The 25,838-nt window shown below is 41.6% G+C and overlaps 3 protein-coding genes across 7 annotated transcripts in view; 1 reads left to right on the top strand and 2 right to left on the bottom strand.

Moving 5' to 3' along the window:
* The window catches only part of mylk5 (myosin, light chain kinase 5), a 68,374-nt gene extending 63,622 nt beyond the window's left edge, over positions 1–4,752 (bottom strand). The window contains exon 1 of one of the 2 annotated variants that reach the window (XM_051715965.1): positions 4,626–4,752. Coding sequence is in view for 1 of the 2 variants with exons in the window: in XM_051715962.1 (XP_051571922.1) it covers positions 4,626–4,636 (11 nt within the window). In the remaining variant the exon portion in view is untranslated. The remainder of the gene's footprint in view (positions 1–4,625) is intronic. The other variant, XM_051715962.1, reaches the window with a different exon arrangement.
* Positions 1–25,838, top strand: part of LOC127451348 (meiosis-specific coiled-coil domain-containing protein MEIOC-like) — a 73,454-nt gene that overhangs the window by 39,485 nt on the left and 8,131 nt on the right. Inside the window, exons 1-3 of one of the 4 annotated variants that reach the window (XM_051715984.1) lie at positions 4,780–5,347; positions 8,176–8,247; positions 24,384–25,742. In XM_051715984.1, the coding sequence (XP_051571944.1) occupies positions 5,237–5,347; positions 8,176–8,247; positions 24,384–25,742 (1,542 nt within the window). In that variant the 5' untranslated portion in view covers positions 4,780–5,236. Of the gene's footprint in view, positions 1–4,779; positions 5,348–8,175; positions 8,248–23,757; positions 25,743–25,838 lie in introns of those variants that run through there. The other 3 variants (XM_051715988.1, XM_051715987.1, XM_051715983.1) reach the window with 3 other exon arrangements.
* On the bottom strand, positions 8,241–11,110 carry LOC127451351 (frizzled-2-like). The gene has a single exon (XM_051715991.1). The coding sequence runs from the start codon at positions 10,871–10,873 to the stop codon at positions 9,218–9,220; it is 1,656 nt and encodes a 551-aa protein (XP_051571951.1). The 5' UTR covers positions 10,874–11,110; the 3' UTR covers positions 8,241–9,217.

Raw genomic sequence — 25,838 nt, 5'->3', positions numbered from 1 at the left:
TCACCCGGAAGCCCAATCGGGGCAGATGAGCATGCTGGGGAATGGGAGGTCCGCGGGGGGATACCCGGCGGAGGCGGTCCCATTGGGGTCCCCAAATCGCCCCCAGTGCTAGCCGCGCTGGCCTCATACCCGTGGGTAAAAGGACCGAGGCGGGAGCCTCTGGGGTGGCCTGCTTTCTTACGAAGGCGAGCCGCGACCGCAACGTTGCCATGGACATATTCTCGCAATGAGAACATGACCATCCACGAAAGCTGTCTCCGCGTGAGCAGTGCCCAGACACGAAAGAGAGTGATCGTGACCGTTAGATGGCGAGAGATAACGAGCACAACCAGGAATAACACACAATCTTTAATAAGACGCGTCTTTAAAAAGACGTTCCGTGTGTGCGCTCTTTTAGAGAAATATATACTCTTTTAGAGGAGAAAAATGCTCTTTCAGAAAATATACTCTCTAGTTTTTCTGCCGAAGCGCCCAGGGGCATTCTCTGCAGTGCACCAGTGCAGAGGAGGGAGAAGCCGCTGAAATGCGCCGTCAGATCCAGCAGAGGTGAATGAACAGTAATATTCAGCTCAATGAGCATGACCGTTCGGCTCCGAAGAGAAAATCTGAATGAGTGGTTGCATACCAGCTCCTTTTATACCCGTATGTCCGGGGGAGTGGCATGCAAATACCACTCGCCAATTTTCATTGGCCTTTTATCAAAGACCAGAGGTGTCTCGGGCTCCCAAGAGTGACCCCTAGTGTCACTACATCGACACCAACGTCGAGTGAGTGACAGATAGGGATCCTATGAACTTGGCATTGTTAGCACCATGCTAGCATCATACCAGCTGCCCTACAGGATCTACTGCCAACTGTCACTAATCTAATGCTACAATAGTAAGCAGACAGTAAGTGTGTTTACATGCACTTTAAAAGTTTGATTTCAGTCAGACTGCAATAACTCGTCTTTTTGAAATGTAATGTAAATGCTTCTGTCCGACTGATATTGTACCAGTCTGCCTTTTGCGAATACAAACGAACAGACCTAGATCATGCGATTGTAGCTCGGCTTTGTCCAGCATATAAACACATTAATCAGACCACAATTGGCCTTGGCGAAAAACAGAGGTGTCGTGCGATGTGTATTTAACCCAGAAGTCGAACGCAACCCAAAGCAGAGAAGAAATGCATCAACAACACAAATGTCCCTGCATTACAAACTAGATAAATCAGCCTCCAAAGGGCACTTCGACGGGAGAACAGTCACTGTAGCCATGCTGTAAGATTGTTTCAATCAGAATTTCCAATAAAAATGACTTAAAAGGTGAGTTCTGAATAAACATTATTTTTGAGCCCCACACCTTTCAGCTTTCCAAAGCTCTCACAGTGGATGGTACTGTCTTGGAAGGGAATAGGGCATAGGGATGATCACTTCTGAATGGAACGCACCCTGTATCATGGCGAACGCTAGAAATTTTCATTTCTTGATGGATCAGCAGTCTGTAAGCCATTCACAACTGGGACACATTGATGTGCCTCTAATTATTATTCTTTTGTCTGTATTCTGCCCATTGACTAATCCTCTTATTTTCAAAAATTACATAATATAATACAATAAAACAGGGTAATATGTGCATAAGGTTACCATGCTAGCATTAGCATTAGCACATTAATGCAGAATGTAAACAAATTACACATTATCTACTGCATACGTATATCATATTTTGAAATATCATCGAGTGGTTATAACAGCTTCTTTTACTGAATATTTACTGAATATGCATCCTGAAGCAAATGAAAGGTCCAATAATAGATGTAGAACTGTTCAAGTATACAGACAACAAACCTATAAAAATACCAGCGATCGCTAGGAAAATATAGACAAACTATATTTTCTTAATCGTCTACTTATTGACCACATTTCTCCTCAGTCTTTCGTTATTATTACACTTTACAGAGAGTTTATAAGGATAATGTCCTTATAAACTGAATGTGCTAAGTGAAGCAAAGCTCGTATAGAGCTTATATATCCAGGAGCAAATTCAAAAATCACCATAAGCACAACAAATAACGTACATCTGATCTGCACCAAAATCAATGCGTAAAGAATGTAAGAAATGTACGTGGCTGCAAAGTTTTCTATGTTTTTGTTGCTGTTGTGTGAGTCTTGCTGTAGCTTACTTCTTCAAAGCACTATTATGATGCAAAAGATTATGCATGGTGTCATGTACTGTATAATTGGACAGAGAGACTTTTGCAAAAACCCAGGGTAGCTCGATTATAACTGCCTTTCAGTAGTTCACAAGTGAATGTAATACTGCCATGAGGATAGTGTAAACGTGTTTGGCTCTCTGTCCCTGGAGGTGACGGTAGAACACTTGATTCTTGTGAAAGTGATATATGCTGCATTTTAAAAGAACTCCCTATGCTAAATGAATGGGCTGAACACTCAAGCACAGGACCACACAGTGTTTAACAGGAAGAGCCCATGTTTTCGTGTGAAAAGTTTAAGCTGCATATAAACGAGAACTCATACAAAAGGAGGCAAAATAGCAGCACACAGCGTTTAACAAGAAGAGCCCGTGTTTTTGTGTGAAGTGAGTCGTTTAGCACGCCGTTTGATGGGAGGGCGTATTGTAGGCTATATTTTAATGAAATTGATTGATGCAGAGATGCAGACTTATGGTGAACTGTTTAGGGAAAACCTAAAACAGCCTGATTATTGTCAATCACTAGGTGGGTAATGGTTCGTTTGGTGTGAGTGGCATAATATGGGACGATTAAGCTTTGACGTATGGCCTGAAAGACATGCCGCGGTTACGGCACATGTATTGCTGTATTGAGCCAATAGCTTGAGTACACTGCCCGAGTATGTATGAGTTAGAGGAGAAAGGGACCTACAGTTGCAAAGTCAGGGCTTGTTACAGCTGCTTTGAGGCATAGATGAAAGAGGCTTCGGCGAAGCATGGTAAAATGTAGGCTGCAATGGGTTAGTATTATAGCCATTAGTAAATGTGGCCAAAGGAACCTGAAGCGGTCGGACATAGATCGTATTGATCCGCAGCTAACATTACGGCTATCCGGCGCTCAAGGTTGGGCATCTGCGTTTTGCTGAGATAATGGGCTAGCCCAGCACTCTAATAGTGGGTGTGCGTTGTTGGAAACATTGGAAGCAGAGCTACTTGCTGCTTCCTAGAGGGAGGGGTTTATGGATAATATAACATTTATGGATAATGTAAACAGTAATATGTAAAATATGCATTTGCAGAAACGCCTAGCATTAAATGGCGCTGGCGATTGGGGTAGCAGACGAATAGTTGAGCCAGGATCGTAAAAGGGGATCCCCTGTAAAAGCACTTCTAGGAAGATATTTCAAACTTTGAGGGGTTTTTTTTTTCACATGATTAGGTGTTGCACCTGCGAACACGCTTGTACAAATGCTTGTCTGCGGACACCTTAAACTTAATTGTTTGCTAGATTAAATATCTGGAACATATGTGAAGCAATATCAGGATATATGCTTGCATGTGCATATGTACAATGTCATTTAAAGTTGTGATTTGTCATTAAATTAGAAGGCACCTGAAACGAAGTACCAAGATGAATACTGTAGTCTGATATTTATTTAAATTAAGCGTATGATTTGGAGCTTTGTAGATTGTTCTTCAATGTAATGCGAGTATTAATTAACTCTGTATTATTGGCACGGGGTGACTTGTCTCGTTTTGACGAGGACATCCTGGGAATTGGATTTAATAGATACTATATGGGCGCCGTTTGCAGTAGTGTGGTGAATAAATACGACTTATTTATATTGATAACCTGTAATAAATAAGTCATGAAAGCCATATAAATATAATATAATAAAAACGACAAAAGGTGATTCGCTATTTTCTCCAGAACTAAACACATAACATGAGCATGTCCATAGCACAATTCGTACAATTATTTTTTTTGTCATAAGACACCTCTATATCACCAGTAACAAATCTAGTACAACTGTTCTATCTAACCTACACTTCTCCTGACTCCCCTGAGGGATCAAGTCATCTACCACAAGAAGAATGAAAGTGATGACAGACTCTGCATAAGTATCTTCAGACAAATATGAATACGAGAGGGGGGGCCCAAAGATGACAGAAGCCCCCCCCCCAACACCTGTTCGGATGGACGGAATTTCCACCACAGACTGATCACAGTACCCCGCCCGGCCCCTCTGTGAAAAAACTCCTGGCACCTCCCCTGCCGGTTGTCGCATCTGCCACTGTATTCTCCCTAGTCTACGCTCACAGGAGACGTGTACGTAAATGTATTCAGTGGGAGATGCTGATGTAAACACAGAAGTGGTGTGCAACAGTTAAACCTGTCCCCTGTAGTGCATGGTCATAGAGTAACAACATTCCGCCTCAATCAATCAAGAAACTGGTTTCCCATGCAGCTAATGCTAACCATTATGTCTAACCTATTGCCCAAACACTGAACCTAACCACGATTTAAATAAGAAAGTAACTTTTGTCTACCACGGAAGAAAGAAAACATCAGATTTGGAACGTGACAAGGGAAGCTTCATTATTGACATACATCAGTCATTTATATAGCATACATAAACAACATGTTGCTTCCAAATGTTCCTGTACACTTACATTGGCCTCATTATGCTGAATTGCTGACAAGCGTCATCTCCTATCAGACATTTTTGCATCGCTTCAAATGTGTTTACATCCTGTGGCGTGACCGGAAACATGTTGCATTAGCTGCATGGGAAACCAGGTTCTCGTCCTGTGTTGAAACCAGGAAATAATTGCGGTTGCAAAACCAGTGACAAGCGTGAGTCGGAGGTTGCATTTTCCCTACAAGATTAGATTTGTACTCCACTAGGATCAAGGTTTGGGTTAGAAGTAGAGTTAATAAAATATGCATTCCTCTTCACTGTATTACATCCTTTACAGCTGGTCAGACATACCTTTTCACTGTGAAATTCCGCGGGCGAAATACAGTCATCTCAATAGGAATAGGCATATCGTGAATTTTGTGTGATGGACTTCTGGTGGCGAAGAATTTCCCCTCACGGATTTCGCAGGGAGTTCAAGTTTGGTGAACTTTGCGGTGAACTTTCACAGCGTTGACCAGTGGGAAGTTGCTTCATTTGGCAGTGACTCTGAGTGGGCAGTGCTTTGTACACAGCTACATTGAATATACACAATGGACAAGGTTATAATTTTAGCGTTGAGTTTCCTTTCAACTTTGCCAGAGCATGAAGTGCAGATTTAAAAAAAGGCTGCTTGGCAGTTATTTCATTGGTGATTTCACACGCGCTCAGCATCTGCCAACGCCATCTTTGCCCGTTGAATTTTGCCATGCAGAGGTATGTGTGACTGCACCTTTACACATGCCCTCGTTCAACAACACTTCCCACTTCGGCCAATGGGGGTAGTGCTCCAAATTTCAGTAAGCACAGACAGAGTTTAGCTCAAGAAAAGTCAACCTACTGTTTTTGAATGAACTATAAGATCTTATTGAGTAATCAGATTTGTTCACAGACATTTCCTTTTTTTAAATAAATGATTATATAGTAGGTTATCTAAAATTTGATGCCTGTATTGCATTGATTTGAAATTCTGTTTGTTGATTGGTTGGTCTCTATATGAATAAAAGTCGTACCTTTTCGTACGAGCCAAGTAGTACAATATCTTACAATTTCACCATCTTGTATGAATTGTTAGACCTCTGCATCTATTTTTTATGCATTTGTATTGAAGTCCTTTAGAACTGATGTCCACTTCTTTCCTATACATCTTATATTTATTTTTCACATCTTTGTGTAAAGTCAAATTCCTCATAATTCCTCCCAGTCATACCTGGCCAATAAACACGTATTCTGATTCTATTTGGAAATCGATAAATTTAAATGCACACAAGGGCAGCAGCTCTTCTAAACCATGATTCTGTCCTGTTGCTGGCGGTTACAAGAGAAAATGTGAATTTAGTGATGGATCAGTAGCCAGTAAGCTTTATAAATGTCTGTGGCGCAATATCTGTACTTGTTTAGCATTGAGGGTGGATCTACTTTCTTCTCCCCTTCATCTGTGTCATGACATCATCTCCAGGGGGAGTTGAATTACTGTTCTATATCTTTCAGGGGGATTCCAGCGGTGAGAGTGTGTTTGTATGTGTATGCGCTTTGACTAAATGTTTGGAGAGATTACTCTGCAAGGGAGAGAGCATATCATTTTACTGTAACACACATATCTACACACAACATTTTCCATTAACACACAGTCATCGCTGAGTCTTCTAGTTTGCCACCATACTATTTCAGGTATCTGTGCCCTCCATCATCTGTGGAGCCAGAATAATGATTGTGTATTTAACAGATGCATGTAATGGAGAGTGGGTGTATGTGTAGAGTACATTTCGAGATGTCTGCAAGAGTTTATGAACTTATAGATGTAAATGTTTGGTGGAACACACATAAAGCCTGCAGGCATACTCTCTAATATTTACCTTAAATGAAACACGTTTGTTACTAATAATAATGACCTCTAAACCTTTACTACAAATGCCCTGAGCCTGTTGCCTTGACTCGTCTCTGTATAGTGCAATAGCATAATGGCAATGCAGTAGTTTGGAAGATCATTACAGGCCTAAATGGAAGTTGATAAATACTGTATAATGCCCATTAACTTTTTATTTTCTTTAACATCAAGATTTTAGGTTAAAATGTATACATATTTTTATGAATGATTTAACATGGTCAGTCGCAATTTTCTTACATTACATTAATTGGTGTCTTAGAAATAGTGCAGAATATTAAATATTTATTTTCCATTGTAAGACATAACTTTTTTTCTTTTAAATTTAGCAAAATCCTAAAACTTGGTTTATTTCCAGGATTAAATGTAAAATAATAATCACAGATTTTCAGTATGATCAAAGAATTGTGGACCTCAGACGGAAGAGAAAGTGTATATTTTATTTGCTGTAACTGGTCACCATTTCACGTTTTTCACAATTTTCATCACCATTTTTTGTTGCAGTTCACTTATTCCTTTAGTGTGAAATTATTATTATTATTACTATTTTATTTTTTTACAATATTTAAGAAGCAAAAAATTGCTGCAAAATGCTGTAAAGCTTATTATATCCACGTTGCTAAGATGTGTATAGGCTCAAAAAATCAAATACAACGAAAAAAAAAAGCTTGGCACTTTTTTTGGCCTCTTAAAAAATGCTCCTTAAGATTGTTTCTGTGGACATTGTGTGCAATATTTAAGAACAAATATGTTATATCTCTTAATTAATATGAGGTAATAACAATTGTACAACAATTTTGATAAAAATAAGTTTTAGATAACCCAGACATCGCTGTCAGCTACCCTTAATGTATCTGCAAGTATTATGGGTTTCTTGTATTTAACATGAGTTGTGTCTTCTCAGTTGATGTGATTTGCACATTTTATTATGTAACCGCTTTTATAAGACAGCATTTGCTGAGAACATGCATATAAATGTCAGGCTTATCAAAGTCCCTCAAAAACCTTATTGACATCTTGACAAAATGCTTGGGGTAAAAATTTGTGAAGAATTGTGAAACTGATCTCTAGAAAATGGTATACATTAACTGAATGGGATTTGGTGTAAAAGAAGAAGGCAAACATTGTATGAAGGGCTGAGCATGAAATTGGCTGCCCAAGGGCATGCATTAGATTAGAAACCTGAGCTCACAAACATACACCAGGAAGTCCAAAAAACCAAGTGATCTCAAAAAGGGACAAGGAAAGTAAGTGGAATACAAACCTAGACCAAAGATCAAGCCTGATCCCTAACAGGCTTGTAACATTAAGACTAATATCTGTCACACTCAACCTTTCTCCAACACAAACACAAAAAGGAATTCACTATGGTTTATAGATCTACCTAAAATGTAAATTGCCTCTTTAACCATAGTCAGTGAGTGTTAACCGAGATGATGTTATGGTTTTCTTAATTACAATCAGAGCCTTTTAATCAACTCATGACTCATGGACTCACTCTTTCTATTTTCTCTCTTGATGAGACATTCAAGCAGATGGTTTTCATGACACTGACATTAAACTTAAGTCTAATAAAACTTTAATGTATTTTGGAGTGTAAAGCAGGTTTGTGACCTAGACACACAGAATCATTTTATCATGTACCTTTCTTTTTTCTTAGCTCTCAGAACCATGCGAGAACCATTTACTTCTAAATGACTGCTTCCTTCACACCACAATCAAACAAAATAAGGTCTGTTTAAACTTACTCTCTCTCTGACAGACACACACACACACACACACACACACACACACACACACACACACACACACGAACATCAATTCCAAACTCATTCTGAACTGTGACCCTCTGATACACATGGTCTAGGATCTCATGGAAATCTAAATTACAGGCAATTACATACAGATGGGTCACATATGTGAATAACGGTTAGCTGTCACTTCTACTGCATAAGGTTTAGGAGAGATAGAGAGGAGAGCTTATTATGTACAGCAACTTTAATACAAAACAGAGGGACAAACATGAGTACAGTTATCTGATGTGAGAGAGAGAGATCATCTCACTTGGTATATTATATGTAAACACAATCACGCCAATAAAGTACTTTGAAAATTTAAATTGAGAGAGTGAGAAAGAGAGAGAGAGTGAGAGAGAGAGACTAGTATCAACAAATCAAATTCTTGATACTAAGGAGGAGTATCAAACTTGGAAACAAATCATTACATTTGCTTAAATACAAATATATAATAAAGTTTAAAACAGCCTTTTATAAATATTATTTACAATGTTTTAATTACATTTAACACAACTGCCTGCTGTATTAGATGACAAACCATCCCCTTTCAATCTTTCCTCCCCCCCACAGCTCTTTTAGCTTTGTCGTTTGTTGAATTCCCAGCTGGTATCTCACTTTCCAAGTAGAAGTTTTAAGGCCAGCAGCTTATGAGAAAAATCATGGGGGCAACAGAATAGTGGTGTAAATTATTTCTGCACTTGGTATCAAATTATTTGGGGAAAACATGTGGTTTACTTTCCACTTCTATTTCCACTTGAGAGTCCCAAAACTCACCCAAAAGTCTCAGAAGGTCTGAAGTTCAGTACTTATGGGAAAAAAGGCAAGTATAATTGCTTTCAAAATATTGACAATTGAAGGCACTTTATTTGTGAGATTTAAACAGATTCTATTTCAATAATTGCTGTTTCACACTGTGGTCTCCCCTTGCCCACCACTGGTCAAACGTGTGTAGAACTTCCTCCAAGAATGCAGCGTCTTTCCAGACCAGATCCAGAACCCGGAAGTGATTCCCACAATAAGAGTCATGAGGTACTTGATCATAAAGACAGTGAAGTCGGGAGTCATGTGCGAAGCTGGCTGCATGGGGCAGGGAATGGCCAGGCTCCTACAGTTTGTACTGATCCAACTCCTTTCCCAGTGCTGTCTGAAGGCCTGCTCGTAAAAAAAGCAGGCTATGACGATGGTAGCTGGGACGGTGTAGAGAACCGAAAAGACACCTATGCGAACCATCAAACGCTCCAGCTTCTCTGTCTTGGTGCCGTCGTGCTTCATGATGGTGCGAATGCGAAAGAGTGACACAAAGCCGGCGAGGAGGAAGGAGGTGCCAATGAAGAGGTAGATGAAGAGGGGGGCCAGCACGAAGCCCCTCAGTGGATCCAGATTATTAAGGCCCACAAAGCAGACACCACTTAACACATCTCCATCAATCTGCCCCATGGCCAGTATACTAATAGTCTTTACGGCTGGAACGGCCCAGGCAGCCAGGTGAAAGTACTGTGAATTGGCTTCAATCGCCTCATGGCCCCATTTCATACCCGCAGCCAAGAACCAGGTAAGTGACAGGATGACCCACCAAATAGAGGAGGCCATACTGAAGAAATACAGCATCATGAAAAGAATGGTACACCCTTCCTTTTTTGTACCCTGAACAATGGTTTTATAGCCATCTGGGGAAAAGCTCTCATTGCACACAACTTTATCCCCTACGAAGTAGCCAGCAATATATGCAATGGAGACCATGGTATAGCAACCAGACAGGAAAATAATAGGGCGCTCAGGGTATTTAAAACGCTGCATGTCCACTAAATATGTAGTTACAGTAAATAATGTGGAGGCACAGCAAAGAGAGGACCAGATGAGAATCCAAATCCGGGCAAATTCAATCTCCTGGTCTGTGAAGAACATATAGGCCCCGTGCGTTTTGGAGGACTCACATGGAGCACCACAGTCCAACTCACCCAAGAACTTGTAGCTGAGGTAGGACGGGACTTTGAGCACTGACGGACAGCGGAATGGCTTGTCTGGCGTCGAATACAGATGAACTCCGGGTGTTCCTGGAACAGGCATGTGAACGGGCGACACTGTGGCCGTGGAGTCGTTCTGACCCACGCAAATGTGTCCGTCACCCAACACGGGGAAATTTTCACATCTCAAGCGCTCTGGCCACTGGAAACCGAACTTGTTCATAAGCGCCTCGCAACCGTGCTTTGCTCTCTCGCAAATGGAGCGACACGGAGGGATGGCTTTCTCTAAAACTGTACACACGGGTGCATACATGGAGCACAGGAAGAACTTGAGTTCGGAAGAGCACTGTACCTTGACCAGCGGGTAAAACTGGTGAACCTCCAAACCGGCATCCTCTTGGTTATAGTGTCCAACCAAGTTTGGCATTATAGTCTGATTATAAGCGATGTCCGTGCACAGAGGGATGGTTATCGGCTGACAGAATCCATGGTCTGGGAAAGCTATTCCATTATCTCCGTGATATTGTCCAGACGCCACGAAACAGCACGGCAACGTCAGTGCAAAAAAGAGACACAAACTTCTTCTACTCGTCTGCATTGTCCTTGTAAATTCCGTGTGCAACTCCGCAAACTATACTTTCAGTAGCATATCGTTCGCTAAAAAACTCGATAAACACTTGAACTACTGTAAATCGCATACTTTGCATTGAATATCTGTTGCGCCCAGGAGTGACTGCATGACTTTTCCCCCTTTGTCCGTCAGACTGTTTCAAGTTCCCCCTGGGCTGCCTGTTTGACGTTGAAGGTAGTGTGAGAGGGAGGAGGGATTTTGGGAGTCTTGAAACAGATTTCTACCATAAACTCCCATCACATCGCAAGGTCGTCTGACCAATTGAATCGCTGAAGCTCCTTATCAACACCATATGCCATTAATCTACACACACACACACACACACACACAAAAAGTAGAGCAAACAGTTTTATCGGAGTAAGTAATTAAAGTATGATTGAACCGGTGAGGAAGAATTGTATAGCATTTGAGAGTTCTCTTTTCTGAAAACAAACAAAACAAAAACAAAATCTATCTATCTATCTATCTATCTATCTATCTATCTATCTAGATTCAAGATTCAAATAGCTTTATTGGCATGGTAAAAGAAAAGCTTTAAATTGCCAAAGCATTGTAACAATAAATATACATACATACATACACTTTTACACACATATACATGCAGTTAAAGAAAACGATGCAAAAATACAATAAAATAAAGGAATAGTAAAAAGTGTAAATAAAAGCAGTTTGCTGTGCTATTTTTCCTTTTTATGCACGTGGCACAGTGTTTTGGTTATTGTCTGCTAGTTGTCCTGTTCCACTTGTTGTCCTTTTGTCATGGCAGGACTTGACTTGACTTATCTCTCAGCCAGGTTTGAGCTTGCTGGGGTTTCTCCAAGTAGGTATGAAAGTTTGTCCTTGTGATAGATCTGATTAAAGTCTTTGTGATGGGTTGTGAAATGGGAAAAATATGTTTCCCTAATTTGTGCATAACTATGGCATATTGTTAGAAAATCTATCTATCTATCGGTCTGTCTGTCTGTCTGTCTGTCTGTCTGTCTTTTCCATCTAGATTTTTTTTTTTTCCCCCGCTTGTGATTCACTTTGGATAAGTGTCGGTTACAGTACATTTTTTACAGGAATATTCCGGGTTCAATACAAGTTAAGCTCAATCAACATCAATTAATTTGTGGCATAATGTTGATTACCACAGACATTCATTTTGACTTGCCTTTCCTTTCTTTAAAAAAAGCAAAAATCTGGGTTACATTGAGGCACTTACAATGGAAGTGAATGAGGCCAATCCTTAAACATTAATCAGAATCAAAATGAGCTTTATAGCCAAGTGTTCTCAAGTACACATTTTTTTTTATTTTTTTATTTTTGGTGATAGGAGAAACAAGTGCACACAGAACATTACAGTGAGACACAGAATATAAAACAAGGTAAGAGTATAAACAGACATACACAAAAATAGGACATATAATAGAATGGCGTATGTACATGTGCAAGTGGGAATGTATGTGCAAGGTAGGGGTATGTACAGTTATTGAATTAAATATGTGAATTTACATATGTTCATGAGATATGTATTTACATTATTTCACTATGGGGGAGTCCTGAGGCAGTTTAATTGTTCATGTGGAAAATGGCCTGAGGGTAAAAACTGTTCTTGTGCTTGGATGTCCTGGTGCTCAGTGCTCTGTAGCGCCTGCCAGAGGTCAACAGTTTGAAGAGGGAGTGGGCAGGGTGTGTGAGGTCCAGAGTGATTCTACCTGCACGTTTCCTCACTCTGGAGACATACAAGTCTTGGAGGGTGGGCAGGGGGGCACCAATAATCCTCTCAGCAGTCCTTACTGTCCGTTGTAGTTTCCCTCTGTCTGATTTGGTGGCTGAACCAAACAAGAGAGTTGTAGATGTACACAGGACAGACTCAATGACGGCTGAGTAGAGCTGTGTCAGCAGCTCCTGGGGTGGGCATGGAGAGCTGGGTCAGTTTGGTTGAAAGAAGATCAGGCATGATGGTATTGAAGGCTGAACTGAAGTCCACAAATTGGATCCTTGCATAAGTCCCAGGTCTGTCGAGGTGTTGCAGGATATAATGCAGACCCATATTGACAGCATCATCCACAGACCTGTTTGCTCGGTAAGCAAACTGAAGGGGGTCCAGCAGGGGTCCAGTGATGTCCTTCAGGTAGCCCAAAACCAGTCTCTCAAATGACTTCATGACCACAGACGTGAGATCGACAGGTCTGTAGTCATTAAGTCCTGTGATTTGGGGTCTTTTGGGGACCGGAATGATGGTGGAGCGTTTGAAGCAGCAGGGAACTTCACACTGCTCCAGTGATCTATTGAAGATCTGTGTGAAGATGGGGGCAAGTTGGTCATCGCAGACTTTCAGACAGGCAGGTGAAACACCATCTGGGCCTGAAGCTTTCCTAGTCTTTTGTTTCCGAAATACCCGGCACACATCTTCCTCACAGATCATAAGTGTAGATTGAGTAGCAGGAGGGGGAGGAGGGGGGGTTCCAGGAGGTGTTGGTGTGTGTGAAGTGAAGATCAGAGTGGGGGAGGGGTGTGAGACTGAGCTTTTCAAACCTGCAGTAAAACACATTCAGTTCATCAGCCATTAGTTGACTCTCTACAGAGCGAGGGGGAGGTGTCTTGTACTTGGTGATGCTTTTCAGACCTTTGGCTGAAAACAGTTTTTTAAGCTTTTCAGAGTAACTTCTTTTAGCCACTTTGATTTCCTTAGTCAGTGTGTTCCTGGTCTGGTTGTACAATATTTTATCCCCACTTCTGTAAGCATCCTCTTTGGCATTACGAAGCTGTCTGAGTTTTCCAGTAAACCATGGTTTATTGTTATTGAATGATAAAAATGTCCTAGTAGGGATGCACATATCCTCACAGAAACTGCTATATGATGTCACAGTATCTGTGAGCTCGTCCAGGTCTGTGGCTGCAGCTTCATAAACACTACGATCAGTGCAGTCAAACAGGCTTGTAGTTCCAGCTCTGCTTCATTAGTCCATCTCTTTACAGTCCTTACTACAGGTTTAGCTGATTTTTGTTTCTGCTTGTTGGTCGGGAGAAGATGAACCAGACAGTGATCAGAGAGTCCTAAAGCTGCACGTGGGACAGAGTGATATGCATCCTTTACAGTGGTGTAGCAGTGGTCCAGTATATTTCTGTCTCTGGTGGGGCATGTGATGTTTTGTTTGTATTTTGGCAGTTCACGGGTGAGGTTAGCTTTATTAAAATCTCCAGAATAATAATAAGTGAGCCCGGGTGTTTTTGCTCCGTGTCTGCAATGTGATCAGCCAGCTGTTACAGCGCTGCGATCATGCATGCTTGTGGTGGGATGTACACACTCACCAGAATAAAGGAGGAAAACTCCTGGTGAGTAGAAAGGCTTACAGTTGATGAAGAGCGCTTCTAAATTAGGACAGCACATCTTCAATACTGTTACATCTGTACACCAACTTTCGTTGATGTAAAAGCATGTTCCACTGCCTCTCGTTTTCCCTGATGATTCCGCAATGCGATCCGCTCTGAACAGCTGGAAGCCCGGCAGAGGAAACGCGCTGTCCGGGATGGTTTCATTCAGCCAGGTTTCTGTGAAACACAGAGCAGCGGAGTTAGAAAAGTCCTTATTTGTTTGAGTGAACAGAAGCAGATCATCCATTTTGTTGGCGAGGGAGTGGACATTCACCAGATGAATACTCGGCAGCAGAGTCCTACAGCCGCACTGATGAAGCTTCACAAGCGCGCCGGCTCGCTTCCCTCACATGCGTCTTTTGGATCGCTTGTAGATCACCGCTGCGCCTCCAGCTAATTTGTCTAATAAAACATCAGAATAATCAAATACCGGCAAAAAATGATCAGGTATTCTCTGCCGAATTTAGCAGTTCATCCCTGGTGAAACTGATCGGGAATGAGTTACAAACAAACAAATACTAAAATACTAACTATTTCAAAAGTATAGCCACAAGACATAAACAATATGCATGTTAACACAGTTTTAGTGTGATAAAATCACTTACTAACCTTTTCTGTGTAAAGTTAAAGCCAATTTTACATCTTCTTACCATGAGGATGTAATGTGAACAAACCCTAAAATGACTGTAAAAATTACGATTTAAACAACTTTCAGTTCAAATAATAAATGAGTTTTAACAGAAGAATGTAGTGCTTTTATAAAATTATACGCTTTACATTTCTGCCTTTAAACCCTCCAAAAAATGGCCTCATTCACTTCCATTGTAAGTGCCTCACAGTAACCTCAGTTTTTGCTCTTTTTAAAGGAAAAGGAGTCGTCGTCGAAATTAATTATTGTGTTAACATTATGCCACTAATGCTGTCGATTGAGTTTAAGCTATGATTTCTTTCGAAGCAGTGACATCTTGTGGCCGTGAATATACTTGATCAACGAGGAATGAAACAAATAAGTTCTTGGCATATCTAAAATAATTTTATTTTGGACATTTCAGCATTTAGGTCTGGCAAAATATATCGACAAAACCATAGAAATATATGGACAAAATATGATAGATCATTATTAATGCATTGCTAAGCGTGCACGAAATAAATTGTGATTGGCTAATTGAAACCAGTTTAGCCAATAGAAATGCGGGAAACCACTGTCGGCTCGAGACTGTGTAAGCTTCGGGTGAGGTAGACACGTACAGGGTGAGATCGCGAGCGAGGCTCCTCTGCTAATCATTTCTGTGAAGGAGTTTGGCCTGCCGGTGGGGTTGATGACCTCTTTAATATATTATCGCTGTATTATTAATTTGAACAATCGCGGACAAATATATTTGTAATTTATTTATATAAAAAAGTCATTTAAAGGGAGCCAATTGGCCACGATCAGGTCAATGGAGGTAAGGGCTTTCTGAGGGCAAAGTTGTGTCTAACTCAAATTTTTTCTGTCAGTTTTTAGTTTTTTGGTAACTAGCCATTTTAATTTGGAACTCACAATGTAGACTACCTTATACACACATTAACGAACACGGGCGATGAGTAACCAAATGTCGACGTTTAGCATTTTGATCTGTTCTAATTCCTTTGGTGAAGCCAGATAGCTGTTGTAAAACTTCACCACAAGGCCTCATTTCACTAGATGTAATGTAAAAGTCACTTGACAAACATTACTCATTTATGTCCATGATATATGCGAAGGAAATGTTTCTCAATGTTTCTCTTTGTAAACAAATGATAATAATAATAAGATATTATAAAAGTAATATAGTAATATATCTCAATCGTGCACCTTTTGTCACGGATCCACCGGTCTCTGTCTCTCTTTCTTCTTCACTGCCGTCACAGCGCTCACTCTCCCCTGAGTTCTGATTACACGCACCTCATATCATTAGTGGCTAATCAAGGACTGCATATATACTCCGCTTTCACACAAACTCTTTGTCTGTTCTCATCGATAGTATCTCTGAGACTCCAGACCTTTCTATTATGTCAAACATACCTGTGTCTTCATTATTGCCTGCAGGTATCATAAGACTGTTGTGAGTTATCTGTTTATCATGTCTATACCCTGCTGTTTGCCACTCTGCTCTACTGGATTTACTCACAATGTTTACATCACTGTTTCAATCATCTGTTCAATGAACCCTGCTGCCGAGTTCATATCTCTGCCTCTGTGAGTCTCTCCGTGACACCTTTAACTTTTAAAACCCTCACGCTTTTATTTTGACATTCTGAACTCTCCAGGAAGTCCTGTATGTGTCTGTTTGTAGGCAAGTTCATAGTAGTTTAATTTGCTTCTTATTCAAATTCTGGTAAAAAGCACCTCCAGTGCCATTCTAAATGCATAAGTGAACCGAACTATTGAGCATCTACATTTGAGATGTTCGTGAGTTGCGCTCAAATATTGCGCACCACGTGAAGGCTTAAAATAGGCGCGCGTGTGTGTGTAAACAGAGCAGCGCCATTCAATAACGCGCTGGAGCTGCGCGTGCATTTTATATATTTACTCATTAAACACAGCCTTTTGTGTTTCACAGAGCTATTGCACATCTTCAAGTGGCTTTGAATAAAATGCACGAGTCAAATGAACTACTTTAATTGTGTTTTAATGGTTCTTTTATGTCATTTTTTGAGCTTGACAGTAACGAACATGACTAACACACAGTATCGGATTTGGATCAGGCTCGTCGGACCGATACCCAGTCTATTTTAAAACGTCAGTATCGGAGCTGATACTGATCCAGGTATCAGATCGGTGCATCCCTATTGTTTAGTAGCATGGCACAACGATTGTTGTGGATTTTGTGTAAACCATGACGTTGGTTTGCTTTGAAACAAAACGAGTTCTTCAAATACAGTATTCATGGATATGCTAAATTTGATCATCAAAAACTACTCTAATCTTTCCTTTACCTTGACATTCTGTATCGCTAGATAATTGAGGTTTATTTCATGCTAAGCAGTTCTCTAATAAAGGTAATAATTGTCTTTAGAAATAACGTGAAACGTAGACGGAGTTCAAAGATTCTATTCGTTAAGTACAAAGAAGTAATCTGTGCTTAACTGTTGAAGTCTGTTCACTTAAATTCTGACGTTTGTTTTTAGGCAAAGCAATTATATTATAGTAGTAATAAATAATTTTAGGAATTACCTCAAACTCTGACAATTTCCAGATGCAAATGATATTCCAAAGTTGGCGTGGGCAGGAGAGACGATCATGCTTATCCACATCGATAGATGGCAGTACAGCGTCTAACACCACTGTCGTATCGGTACTTAAAGTACACGAAGAAGCTAGAAAACTACTGAGTGCCCCTTTAAGCATCCTGACCAGCCAGACATACAGTTGAAGTCAGAAGTTTACATACACTTAGGTTGAAGTCATTAAAACAAATTTTTTAACCACTCCACAGATTTAATATTAGCAAACTATAATTTTGGCAAGTCATTTAGGACATCTACTTTGTGCATGACATGAGTAATTTTTCCAACAATTGTTTACAGACAGATTGTTTCACATTTAATTGACTATATCACAATTCCAGTGGGTCAGAAGTTTACATACACAAGTTAAGTTTACAAGTTCACTGTGCTTTTAAGCAGTTTGGAAACATCCAGAAAATGATGTCAATCCTTTAGACAATTAGCCAGTTAGCTTTTGATAGGAGGTGAACTGAATTGGGGGTGTACCTGTGGATGTATTTTAAGGCCTACCTTCAAACTCAGTGCCTCTTTGCTTGACATCATGGGAAAATCAAAAGAAATCAGCCAAGATCTCAGAAAAAAATTGTGGACCTCTACAAGTCTGGTTCATCTTTGAGAGCAATTTCCAAATGCCTGAAGCTACTACGTTCATCTATACAAACAATAGTACGCAAGTATAAACATCATGGGACCACGCAGCCATCATACCGCTCAGAAAGGAGACGCATTCTGTCTCCTAGAGATTAATGTATGTTGGTGCGAAAAGTGCAAATCAAATCCAGAACAACAGCAAAGGACCATGTCAAGATGCTGGAGGAAACAGGTAGACAAGTATCTATATCCGCAGTAAAACGAGTCCTATATCGACAAAGGCTGCTCAGCAAAGAAGAAGCCACTGCTCCAAAACTGCCATAAAAAAGCCAGACTATAGTTTGCAAGTGCACATGGGGACAAAGTTCTTACTTTTATGGAGAAATGTCCTCTGGTCTAATGAAACAAAAATTAAACTGTTTGGCCATAATGACCATCGTTATGTTTGGAGGAAAGCAGGCTTTATGTGTACTCCACTTGACACTTGGTATTCTGTACACTTCGGCTCGATTGAGGGCAGCCCGTGGAGTGTCAGGGACCCGGACCAATGTTCCCAGCTCCATCACTGGGCATTGGTCCCAGAAATGCCCGGGATCCACACAACTCCAGCAGGCCGGCCCAGGCGTTACACCCGCACCTTTGTCAGCGTGTTCAACCACCTGAGGGGGAGAGCGAAAAGACATCGGTGCCACCGGCAGCAGGGCAAACCCCCGTGAACTGAGAGCCGGCTTCAGCGACATATTTCCATGCCTTCGGGGAACCGGGATGGGCTGTAGCAAAGGGACAGAGTGAGAGGAGAGAGAGGGGGGAAACACAGGGGAAGGGGAGAGAGAGTGGAAGGGCTCTTCCGCCCTCTGATATGCTGACATACGGTCCTCAGCCAGTTGGACGGCCTCCACCAGCGACGCTGGGCGGTGGCACTGGACCTGCTCCGTCATTCCTTTCGGTAGAAGACAGATAAGCTGTTCCAGTACCACAAGATCGATGACTCCCTTGGCGTTGCATTCCTCAGCCAACAGCAACTTCCAGCAGGCGTTCCGGAGCTGTTGAGTTAAGGCAAACGGGCGGCCGTGCATGTCCATCTTCATGGACCGGAAATGTTGTTGGTACTGTTCAGGGCTACGACCGACCCACTGCAGGATGGTCTTCCTCAGATCGTCGTACACCAGGATACTTGCCACCGGTAGTTGTTGCGCTGCGAGCTAAGCTTCCCTGGACAACAGTGGGATGAGTCTGGCTGCCCACTGAGCATGCGGCCAGCCCCAGATCTCGGCCGTCTTCCCAAACAAGTCCAGGAATGCCTCCAGATCATCTTCTGCCCCATTTTCATGAGGGTGACCGGAGGCATGGGGGCTGCTGGGTCCGGGGTCGTGGCTGGGGCTTTCTCCTGGTGCAGTAAGCTCCGGATCGCGTGCCGGTCCTCTGCTTGAGCTTGGAGCACCTCTTGGAATCGGCGATACTGGTCCTAGCGCAGCATAAGCAGGGCCTGATGTGCATGATGCATATTGGCGACTTGATGACTTCCGCCAACTGGGAGGACTCCATGCTGGTTTATTTCCTCCAATATTCCCGGGTTTCGGCACCAGTGTAAAGGAGTTCGTTGGGTGGGAGAGGAGGAAACGGGAGACGTGGGACTTCAACTCAAAAGGTAGGTCTTTAATTAGACAAAACTCAAAACAGAATTTCAGCAGTCACTTTATAAAAAAAAAAAAAAAAAAAAAAATTATTTTCTTCCCTTTTCTCCCCAATTTGGCATGCCCAATTCCCAATGCGCTCCAAGTCCTCGTGGTGGCGTAGTGACTCGCCTCAATCTGGGTGGCGGAGGACGAATCTCAGTTGCCTCCACATCTGAGACAGTCAATCCGCGCATCTTATCACGTGGCTTGTTGAGCGCTATTCTCCGCAGCAACCATGCACAGCTCACCACGCGCCCCAACGAGAGCGAGAACCACATTATAGCGACCACGAGGAGGTTAACCCAATGTGACTCTACCCACCCTAGCAACCGGGCCAATTTGGTTTCTTAGGAGATCTGGCTGGAGTCAGTCAGCCTACCCTGGATTCAAACTCGTGACTCCAGGGCTGGTAGTCAGCATCAATACTCGCTGAGCTACCCAGGCCCCTGACAGCCCTACTTGTAATATTACTTGACTTTGCTTTAGAAGCAAAGATGCCATGATATCTTCTTCTCTCATCCAACATCTCGATGACACACATCCACAGTAAAACACGATGTTGCCTGGTCAAATGAGGTACATTGAGAGGATACTAGTGGTCGACCTATATATCACAGAGTCTGATAAATCTACCTATATTCAGAATTTTGTAATTATCTGCATCGGCTGATTTGTTTCTTAAGTACGTGAGGGCGCTGAGAAGTGCCTGCTTGCATGTGATGCGTCTGAGACATGTAAACAAGGAATCACAGTCCTTTTTTTTTTTTTGTTACATGCCATGGTGATACTACTAGATCGGTGTGCAACACGGTCTCATTTAAACGGACCACATATCAAAGTATGAGCTGACAAGTATCAGCTCCTAATGTTAAAGTGCTTGTGTGTTTCACTCTCCCTCTCCTTCCTACACAGTTCCCTATAACTTTAAAGTTAATGATAAATGTCTTGTCTAATGATAAAAAGCCAAATATCAATAAAACTATCATATACTGTCTGCAAATATGCAGATACCTCATTTAAATGTGCTATATGTAATATTTTCACTGTACTAAATCATAAAATGACCATAATATGTCATTAGAGAATTAGGAAACATGCTAAGTTGAAATACTGGCTTCTCCAATAACGATGCTACAGCCAGTATATTCTACTTTGAAGTTTCCATTACGGGCCTGAATTTCTGTTTATGTTTTGGCCTGTGTGATCCCGCCCACTGCCCACTCACCAACAGTATTTAGACACCGCCAGGTTGCCAGATTTGAACAAGTTTGCAGGCAAACAACACTGCGTGCTGCAGCCATGGAAGCCAGCAAACGAACTGGATCAGAGATAACAGATTCCACCCGACCTAAAAAAAAAGCCTTGCCATCCATCTAAAATCCACCGTGACCAGAGGCGTAGTAAAACAAGGATAAATATTGGAGATGCCTTTTGAAGATGGAGACAGCTTAAAGCCCAGAAATCCTTTAAAAGGGATGCTGAGCTGGCTAATTTGCATGTCAACATTCTGGCAACCCACGTGAGCTTAGAGTATGGGGTGGGGCAGACAACTTGAAGCGCATATTCTATCAGCCAGAAACGGAACTTCAGGATCAGGATAAAAAGTTCCTCTGATTCACAAATCATGATGGTCAGTCCGTGAAAATGCAAGGAAGCAATACAGGCCGTTTAAATTGTCAGTCGATTGCTGCTCTCGCTGGATCCACATGAGCGCTTGAGAGCAACTTCAAAGTAAAATTGCTTCACTTGCGCTATGAGTAAATGTCATGTTCACTGTGCACTGTATGTACAATTAGTTTGATTCGGTCTTTTGTTAGAAAATGCAATTACTAATGCGCACATGCCATGCATGGTTGCTGGACTAGTGTGTGTACTGTTATTTTCTTCTTCCTAATATATTAACAATTTCTTCATGTGCAAATAAATTACTAAAATTTGATGACTGAACAGAAATCGGAAGACACTGCTATGTACCATTTAAAATGCAAATATATTTGTATTTTTTATAAATATTTTTTGTGTGAAATTGAGTAAATAATGTGCTAAATAAGAGTTTATTCCTTTTTTATTTTTTAGCAATTTTATGCTTATGTTATTATTTACTATATTAAATTGTGTGACTGTGACGAGGAGGAGGGTGTGAGAGAGAGAGAGAGAGAGAGAGAGAGCGAGCTGTGTTGTCGACGTTTGTTATTATGCACCAGTTCCGCCTGATGTTAATTTATAATTAAAGTCTTGTTGAATGTTGATCCGGTTCCTGCCGCCTCCTTTCCCGAACCCTGTTACACTGGTGCTGAAACCCAAGAATGGAGGAGGACGTGCCATCGGAGAGCCCTTGGCGCTGACAGGGGATTGCGACGCCGAGGAGGTGTGATGCGGTGGTGTTGGAGCAGTTCGCCCGAGAGCGGAGGAGCCTGCTGTCATCCGCTAGGGGGCGGGGGAGCTCGCCGCCATATCTGTCAACCACTAGAGCAGGGGTGTCAAACTCAGTTCCTGGAGGGCCGCAGCTCTGCAGAGTTTAGTTCCAGCCCTGCTCCAAAATGCGTCCTTGTAATCTTCAAGCACTCCTGAAGACCTTGATTAGCTGCTTCAGGTGTGTTTAATTAGGGTTGGAGCTAAAGTCTGCTGGACTGTGGCCCTCCAGGAACTGAGTTTGACACCCCTGCACTAGAGGATACACGCAGAGTTTTCTTTGTTTAAAAAAAATATTTTAAATAAATATCAAGAAGAGCATACTATAGATTGAACTGTGTCAGTCCTCATTCCCAAATGAACATGAATAACATCAGTTGGGACACCTACATTTGCTCCAAGGTCAATTAAAGCTAATAACTGCTCATAAATTTTTTATGTATTGTTTCAGGTCTTGGTAAAGGGGATTAGTAAATAAAGAGTTCGCCGCATCATAGTGAGTGTGTTTTGAGATGTTATAAGCAGTTCTGTGTAATTTAACGATTTGTTTACAAAAAAAAGATAAATATGCCTTACGATGTCACTCTTCATTCCAGCCCACTTAAGAATATTACTGATTCCGTTTATGAGAATATTTTGCCAAAAACCGCACCATTCATGGCAGTCTCCCATTCATTCCTATGGGGAGTTCTGCAGAGCTTGTCAGAGCGAGCAACTGAAACCAAGGGGTGTGGAGCTTAGGGAAGGGTCAGTTCAATGCTGCTCACGGCAGGCAAATGTGGAAAGGAAAACTAATTTGCAATATTCGAGTAGTATATTCGGGGGAGTGCTCGGAAAACTTGTTTGAAAACAGTCATTAATTTGCGATTGCATTTCGTGACACAGTTAAACTTTAACAGAAATTAACCTATTAAGCTTATTACTAAATAGGCTTGTTCTGAGATGACAAATGATGATTCTTTATAAACATTGAGTGCACACCAATACGCTGATACCTGCCAAAATAATTATCCTATTTAAAATCTCAGACAACGCAAGAAAATTGTTTACATGAGACTTGAAATCATCAGATTATTCTTTGATTTGGATGCCAAAACGTATACTGGCATGCGCACAACACTTGCACACATTTGCTGGGACGGCAAGAATGCTGGTAAATGTGTGTATATGCAAAGCAAAATCAGGGTAACTGGTAAAAATCTATGTGTGCCGATAGTTTTTTGCTTAAACCGTTTATGACCTTATAACGATAAGGACGATAAGAGTGACCACACATGTTGCAAGACTGTGCATGTTAACGCACTCATTCATTAAAGGTGCTGTAAGGTGCATTTTTATTTATGGAAAAGTATGCAAAAAATGTCCTACTCCCTTAAAGATATTAATTAAATTAGTGTCCTGAGATATCTTACTGGTCTCTGTGACAGCTTTAGACTTTGCAAACAGCAAACAAAAATGACATTGACACTTTTCACCTGTCACTCATTTTGCTCGTTCTCATAGTGTTGTATTTGAAGCGGATCATTAAAGGTATGATTCATGATGTTTGTCAGTTGAGGGTGCTAATGTGCCACTGTTGAATTTAACAGCCTCAGGAACAAACAGTTCTGCTGATTTGCTTGGTTTTGGTCTCAAAATTATCTGTGGAGGGTGGGGTTTTTGAATGAGGGGCGTGGCTAATTCAGCGGCTCAGTAACGTGAAAGCTTCAGAATGCTAAAATTGCTTACAGCACTTCTAATGTAATTTCATAATTTAATCCAAGCACTGACTATCTTTCTTTAGACTTGATGCATCATTATTTATTTGAGTAGAAATCTTTACATATTTATTGTCTTGTTTTACACTATTTTTTAGCAGGGCATCATCTAGTTTGAAAGGTTTATGTTCTCCTAAATTAATGAGAGCGGACAGCTTGCATTGCTTAAAAAATGAGGAGCAGATGCTGCCCATCCCTGGATTTCCATCAAACCAGATTTGCCCTAAACCAACCATCAATGTCAGTGCTCACCTTGCAGGCAGAGAATCTCATCAGTGGGCCAAACAGAATTTCAATGGGTTTGATGCTTCTGCACCAGCCTGTCATTTCTACTGTAATGAAGTGGCTGACACTCATTCCTCCCCTCCTCAAAACCTCATTCATCCCCCAGTCCTGAACACACCACCAGCATTAAACTCTTACCTTTCACAGAACAAGGCATGTAAACCTGAGTATTTTACACCTGAGAAGAATGAAGGATACTACAGCACCAATAACTGTCTGTCTGATTACATAAACACAGTCAACAACTTCTGCCCTCCAAACAAAATGGATGACTCCTATTTCAATTCATCCCAAGACGTTTTGGCTATGAGCAAAGATAAACTGAGAACAACTCAATCTTTTTCTGTGCAGGATGTCAGTAAACTGGCCTTAATTTTGGCAGAGCAGGATAGTGGCTGCTGCAGAGAATCTGGACAGAACAGTCTTCTGGTCCAGAGGAATCAGGAGGAAAACATGACAGAACAGAGAAGTCATCCTTTTCAAAGAATATCAGAGCTTAATACTCAGACACCAGATTTTAAGAGAGAGGTAACCCGCAGCCATGTGGAGCAAAGAGGAGCTGAAGTAGGCATCAAAAAGACTCTGTTACAGAGTGATTATCCTACAAATAATTTTTTTAGTTTTGGACAACAACAACCTTTTTCAACCAACTTCTTCCCTCCAACTCTGCACCCAAGCAAAGAAGGCAGCCAAATGGGAAGAAATGCAGCACAAACCAGTGTAAATCTGTTCCAGCATACCCAGTCAAACCACTATCAGAGCCAAACCAAGATCCCGAACAAGACCAGTGGCAACATTGAATCTCAGGGGTTAGCAAAGCTCATGTCTTTGCCTGGGTTTGTTCCCTTACTTTCTTCTCAGCAATTCTTACGGGCTGCAGTAAGAGTCCCGATTAATTTCAGTCAGGGTAATGGAGTTAATCTACAGGGTAGGATAGGTCTTGTCAGTCTGGAGGGGTTAAGAAATGGAGCAGGAAGTGTGGACAATGGAGATTTTGACCTCCAGCAAGAGAACAACAGGCACTCAGCAGGTCTCATGATGGATGGACGTTTGATTCAACGATTTAGCACGAAACCCAAACTTCCAGCTGGTTTCCTTAAAGAGCTGGACAAGACACCAGGGCTTCTACAGAATCCATATCAAGCATTGGATAGTATGTACGGGGGACAAGTCAGACACGGTGGAGCTGCTTCAAACTCAGCCAAACCAACACCATCCCAAATTTTCCCATTCCTGTGTCAGATGGGTGATCCCAGAACAAATGCATGTAATTCGCTCCACTCACAGCCTCACCTGCCTTACAGCTCTGTGCCCCACATCGAGACGAATGAACTTCTGCCAAATGAATTTATTGGACCAAACCAAGCATCGGGAGATGGGGCTTTCTCTGGGTTCAAGTCTGCCATGAGTTTACCTCAGGGACTGGGAAGCCCAAACAGTCAGCTACACCATTACCTGGAGGAATGTTACAAGCAGTGGAGGATGCTGGAAAGAGAGAGGAAGAAAGTAAGTGCAAAGTTCTTAAAGGGTTAGTTCACCCAAATATGAAATTTCTCTCATCATTTTCTCACCCTCATGCCATCCCAGATGTGTATGACTTTC

The sequence above is a fragment of the Myxocyprinus asiaticus genome, chromosome 14, assembly GCF_019703515.2.
Source record: "Myxocyprinus asiaticus isolate MX2 ecotype Aquarium Trade chromosome 14, UBuf_Myxa_2, whole genome shotgun sequence".
NCBI lineage: Eukaryota > Metazoa > Chordata > Actinopteri > Cypriniformes > Catostomidae > Myxocyprinus > Myxocyprinus asiaticus.
The sequence above is the reverse complement of the archived record's forward strand: the minus strand, read 5'-3'. Positions and strand labels throughout refer to the sequence as shown.